General features: G+C 40.5%; 1 protein-coding gene across 1 annotated transcript; it reads right to left on the bottom strand.

Annotated features, from left to right (window-relative positions):
- Positions 1 to 4,824: 4,824 nt before the first annotated feature.
- Positions 4,825 to 5,751, bottom strand: LOC106001229 (olfactory receptor 4N4-like). Its single transcript, XM_013036363.1, has one exon. It carries the CDS (start codon positions 5,749 to 5,751, stop codon positions 4,825 to 4,827), a length of 927 nt encoding a protein of 308 aa, XP_012891817.1.
- Positions 5,752 to 6,469: the final 718 nt, after the last annotated feature.

Below are 6,469 nucleotides of genomic sequence, written 5' to 3'. Positions count from 1 at the left end.
TCTCTCGACTCTCCAGTCCCGGCCGGAGGGCCTCTCACCTGCACACCCCCGCCAGCCCAAGGCTGGGGTTGTGTATGTGTGAGACTCGGCCAGTGTCGACATTGGGGAGGGGGTGGACGCGCAGTTCCTGGTTTTGCCCTCACCCCCCCCTTTGCCGCCCGGGTGGTGGTTCCCATTCCGCGTCCCCGGCACCGTGGGGAGGGGTGGTCCCGTCCATCCATCTGCTCCATCAGTCCACTTTTTCCCCCTCTCCATGCACGGAGAGGGTGGCCACCTGAGCGCCCCCTTCTCCATCTTCCTCTCCGAGACACACGTCAGGTTGATCAGTTGCCACCCAGGGACTTAACCAATTTCCTCCCCACCCCCCCCCCCACTTTGGCACTGCGGTCAACCAATTGTAGACTTAGTTTTGGACTTAGTCTCTGGGGCTCTGGCCCCTTGTGCCTGCAACCTTCTTCCCTCCCGCCAAGCCTGGGAGGGGGGGGAGGGGGGAGGTACACGCCCTGGCAGTACGGCGGTCAACCAGTTGTCTTTAGTGTGTTGTAACCATGATGACGGGGAGGAGGGTGAGTTTTCAGGACCCTTTCCAACAGTCAATGTATTGGGAAGAGGGAAAGGGAAGGGAAGGGGAGGGGAAGAGTCGGGGAGTCGGTCGATCAATCCGTCTCTCCTATCCTCTCCTCTCATACCCCCCACCCCCACACCCCCACCCCACCTTCGGGCTTCCCTGGAGTCCTGCCTGAACAATTGTCTTGCCCTAAAACCTCTTTATCTTCCAACCCCTGCCTGACCAGATAGTGATACCTGAAGCACTCAGCAGAAACCAGCCAGCCCAACCAGCCAGAGGGGAATGCGAGCCATCCATCACCCTGTCGGGGTATACGTATGCAGGTGGCATAACCGTCCATCATCCCCACCCCACTCCACCCCACGCAGGTGATCACTCGACCTCTGCTTCTGCCCCCCACCCCCACCCCTGCACCAAAATTCACAACCCTACCCTCAGAACAAAATAAAACAAATTTGCTTGAATCTCAAAAAAAAAAATTAAATAAATAATTTAACCACATAAGAAACTGAGTCATATTTACAGAAATGTGTCTCCACTAGAAGTAATTTATAATTTATAGCCATACTCTTTCAGAATACTGTTCTTCTTATGTTTCTGTTTGTTTAATGAAAAAGGTAGTTGAGGGGTTTTTTTCTATAAACTATTTTCTTTTTTCATTCTTCCTTTCTTTTTTGTGCTGGTTCTGTGGCCTGAACTAAGAGACAAGACTGTCCCTTAGCTTTTTCCATCAAGGTTTGTCCTCTACCACTTGAGCCATACCTCCACTCCTGTGTTTTAGATGGTTAATTGGAGGTAAAGGACTTTCCCTGACTTGGCTGTCTTTGAACTGTGATCTTCAACCCTGTAAGTATAGGATTATATATTAAGCTACCAGCACCCTGACTTCACTTTTTTTTACTACAGAAAATATTCTTTTGTGGGTCATGGAAAAGAAACGAGGACTGGTCTTTGATAATAAACATGTCCATATAGTTTCCTGAATAGGAACCATATGGATATCAAGAGGGACAAAGTCATACTGCCAAGATAATGAATCCTCCTCATTTAGTAGTCTGAAAGTATAACCAAATCAACCAGAAAGGTCATAAGTAGTTAGACAAACCATAAGTAATGGCTATAATATTAAAAACACAATTATGTGTTATCTAAAACAGGCATGCTGAGAGCCTACTACATGATAGAAATGTGTGAGAAAGATATATATTTCATGCCAGCAGAGCCACAGAAAGATGGAATAACCAAGAATAACCAATCAATGATACTTCAGGATTTTTCTTTAAAATATATGTGTTTGCATGCAACTGGAAATGATATTGAACAGGGATAAAAAGTCAAGGTTTCCTCTCTTGGTTCAGGAAACTTATGAAAAACAATGGGCAAGGGAAATGAGAAATATATAAAGGTCTGAGATGTGATCCTTGAAGGAGTCATCTAAAAGGGGCCATCAAACAACTAGCACACACAAAGCACGGGAGCCAAATGCCCATGTGAAGAATTGGATTACTTGTTGCTGCCAAGAATCAGGAAGAGTTTCTCTAATTCTCTACTCTTGGTTCTAAATAAGATCTCTGTACCTGTTTGCATTATGGCCTAATTTTTCAATGTTTCTCATATAAGCTGTTACTCTTCCTTAACTTTCTTTTAGTTTGAAAAATGGAAAATTGAAAGGACTACTCCTATTTCATAAGAGCCTAAAATTGTGTATGGAGTTAATATGTAACAGAATTATTACTCTAAGTTCATAGAGGTGAAAAATGGGTAAAGATAATGAACACGTGTATAAACTGTTCTAACCAGAAGCTAAGCACAAATGTATGTTAACAAACCCAGGCACCAATTGCTCACTCCTTTAATCCTTGCTATTCAGGAGGCTGCGATTTGAGATAGTGGTTTGAAGCAAGCCCAGTGGGAAAGTCCATGACTCTTATCCCCGATAAAATACCAAAAAAAAAAGTAGGGCTGTGGATCAACTCGTAGAGTGCTAGCTTGAGCCAAAAGAAACTTGGGAAAATAGTCCTGAATTCAAGCCCCAGGTCTGGTACAAAAAAATAAAATATGCCAACAGGAAAATTTGCTGTGTTTGAACTGTAACCTATAACAACTGCACACATACACATACAAAAGAAAGAACAATTGTGGCAAGAAAAGTGAAAAGTTAATAGTAATACCTAAATATTTTCAGAATGCCTTTGCAACTGGGCACTGGTTGCTCATGCCTATAAGTGTAGCTGCTCAAGAGGCTGAGATGTGAGGATTGAGGCTTAAAACCAGCAGAAAAGTTATTTTCTTTCTTGTCAGTTGTGGGGTTTGAACTCAGGGCCTGGACACGGTCCCTGAACTCTTTACCTCAAGGCTAGTGCTCTATTACTTTGAGCCACAGTGCCACTTCCTGTTTTTTGTGTGGTTAATTGGAGATAAGAGACTCACAGAAAAATAAAGGAGGGGGTAACAATGTTCAATAGGAAATGTACTTATTACCTTACTCATGTAACTGTACCCCTCTGTACAGTATCTTTTCAATAAAAAAAATTTTTACAGGGCTTCACAGAGACTTTTTTGCCCTATCTGGCTTCAGACTGTTATACTCAGATCTCAGCTTCCTGAGGAGTTAAGATTACAGGTGTGAGTCACTGGCACCCAGCAGCAGAAAAGTTCTTGAGATACTTATCTCCAATTAACCAACAAAAAGCCAAAAGTGGAGGTGTAGCCCAAGTGGGAGAGTGTTAGCTCTCACTCCCAAGTGAAAATAAGAGCCCCTGAGATCATGCCCCAGAATCTCCAAAAAATAAGATGATAAAAGGGAATGTCTTTGAAAAGATTTTTTTGTAGTAAAAGAGAGTTCTAAACAAAACTGGGAGGTGTGCCACAGCCTAGATTGTAAGAATGAAGCTGGACTACAGTGATTCTGATAGGAATTGGGAAAAAGCCTAACATGTCAAAAGAAAAATAATGACTATCCCCAAAAACTTGACAGAGAATAGAGAGAAATGTCCACAACAATGACTGTATTTGTTGGGCAGGTAATGGGAAGAACACATACAGACAAGGACAAGGACCTCAAGAACTTAGCTGGGGCACTTTCATTTAACTGTTGAATTCTACAATGTATTAGTCCATAATCACTTGGGCATGAATCTCTGAGATGATCTTTTTTTTCTTTTTTTCTTTTTTCTTTTTTTTATTGTGAAACTACTGTACAGAGGGGTTACAATTACATGGGCAAGATAATGAGTACATTTCTTATCAAGCATTGTAGACTCCTCCTTTGATTCCCTTCTCCCTCCCTTCCCATCCTCCCTCCGCCCCCCAACCCTATCCTCCACCCCCCCTGCACCAAAGTTGTAAAGTTCATTTTCTTTTTTTAAAAAAAATTATATTTTTATTGTGAAAATACTGTACAGAGGGGTTACAATTACATGGGCAAGATAATGAGTACATTTCTTATCAAGCATTGTAGCCTCCCCCTTTGTTTACCCTTCCCATCCCTTCCCATCCTCCCTCCCTCCCCAATCCTCCCCCCCCAAGTTGTAAAGTTCGTTTTCGACATGACAACTTGTACTTCTCATTGTTGCAACAGGTCCACCTGTATCCTTATTTAAACGACTTGTTTTTCCCCTTCCCCTCCACAAATTATACCAACATCAAATACGGTGAAAGCAGGGGTTGTAAAGTTCATTTTCGACATAACAACTTGTACATCTCATGGTTGCAATGGGTCCAGCTGTGTCCCTATTTAAATGATTTGTTTTTCCCCTTCCCTTCCACAAATTATACCTACACCAAATCTGTGGGGGAGGGACATACAAAGCAACAAAGAAATAATGTTATAAATGTTTTAGAAACAATTGCACGAAAGAAAAAAAAAACATTTGAAGATGATCTTGAGGATGTTGCCTTAAAAAATTGTAGATGAATTCTTCTTGCTTAAAATATTAAAATGTATAATTATGATAATAAAAGTATAGGAAATCTCAATCTCAGCAAAAATAAATATTTTAATGACTGGATCCTTAAAATATAACTGCTACAACTTTCATATATACTTATTATATTTCTACACTTCTGAGATTTAAGTTATAATCTTTAAATATATTACATTTAAACTTTCATAATGCATAACTCTCATCTACCAACCTGTGGACTACCCTACTACCAGACAAATAAAAAGAATTTAAGAAAAATAGTATTCTTTAAATAAATGAATTCCAGCCAGCATTGTCATTTCTCATAGCATCCATTCACTATAACATCCATTAACATACTATAGGCCGAGTCAATAACTTTAGCATGGAAAATTTTACTTCCTGGTTTCGAAGTGTATAAATCACAGGGTTTAGCAGAGGAAATATCACTGTATGAAAGAAAGAAACAACTTTGTCAGCTGGTAAGGCCCTGAATGGACGAGTATAAATGAAAATTGCAGGTCCAAACATAAGAAATATAATAATAACATGAGTGGTACATGTGGATATGGCCTTGTTCTTCCCTTCAGATGATGACTTCCTAATGTGACATAAGACGATTGCATAGGAGGAAAGAAGCCCCACAAAACACACCAGGGAAAGCAGGCCACTGTTGAAAACCATAAGAATTTCCACCACAAAGGTATCAGTGCAGGCTAGCTTGATGACCTGAGGAACATCACAGAAGAAGTTATCCAATTGGTTTGGACCACAGAAGGGCAAACGGAGAATGAGGACCACCTGGATAATGGAGTGCACAAATCCTCCAAGCCACTGAGCCAGTACCATCACATAGCAAGCTCTAGAGTTCATGACAGAAGAATAATGTAAAGGTCGGCAGATAGCCATGTAACGGTCAAAGGCCATCACAACAAGGAGTAAGAACTCCCCTCCTCCAAGGAAGTGCAAGAAAAACAGTTGAGTGATGCAGCCTGGGTAGGAGATCACCTTCTTCTCAGAAAAGAAGTCCACCAACATCCTGGGAACCACAATGAAAGAGTAGGAGGCATCTAGGAAGGCCAAGTTGCCCAGGAAGAAATAGAGTGGGGCTGTGAGTCCAGGGTCTGATCTTATAGTGAGAATGATGAGAATATTTCCAGGAAGAATGATGAGGTAGAAAATCAAGATGAGAGCAAAAACCAAAAACTGAATATCTCTAGACTGGGTCAGGCCAAGGAGGATGAATTCTGTTACCACCGTGCTGTTGTTTCTCTCCATCTTTCTTCCCTGCAGGAAATTATGGATCATTGTTTAGTCTTAGTATATTATGGAGTACAGTTTACTATTTTTACTGTGTATGCCTTCTAGATGTTCACTTTTCTTCCAGCTAAAAAGTATTTGACAATCCTTATTTCAACTAAAACAACTTTTTTATTAGAGAGGTTCAATGTCTTGGGTAACCTCCTTCAGTTCATTTCTCAAAATTTAAAAGGCAAACAAAAACACTGACCCCAATACTTTGTTCATATTATGTACAGATTTGTTTCTAATAAATTCCTTTGCTTTGGAAGTCTGATTTCTTCTTCCTGCAAATCTTAACCTTGATAAGTCATAAAAGTAGTTTTTAATTGAGATATAATTTCAATTGTCAATTAAATATTTTAGATTCATCACCCTTGAGGCTTAGCATTTGTCTTAGTATTATATCACTTTTTCAATATTTACACAGACTATAATGTTTTTATATTCTTTGCTTCTTTCAATCCCTGTGAAGTACCTTCCTTGATGTCTATATGACTTACTAATTTGTATATTACCAAGTATATATCAGATATTTCATCTGATATCCTAAATAGCCTTATCAGAAACTGTTTTACCAGAACTTCAAAAAGTAAAATGTAGAGTCACAACTTAGAGATTTTGTCTTGTCTGGGACCCTGGTTAAGCACCCCTCCTGTGGCCACTTCATACCTTGTTCATACTCTGAATTGGCATT

Source organism: Dipodomys ordii, unplaced genomic scaffold, assembly GCF_000151885.1.
Source record: "Dipodomys ordii isolate 6190 unplaced genomic scaffold, Dord_2.0 Scaffold276, whole genome shotgun sequence".
In the NCBI taxonomy this organism is placed as follows: domain Eukaryota; kingdom Metazoa; phylum Chordata; class Mammalia; order Rodentia; family Heteromyidae; genus Dipodomys; species Dipodomys ordii.
Note: the sequence above shows the minus strand (reverse complement) of the source record. Positions and strands in the feature narration are given on the sequence as shown.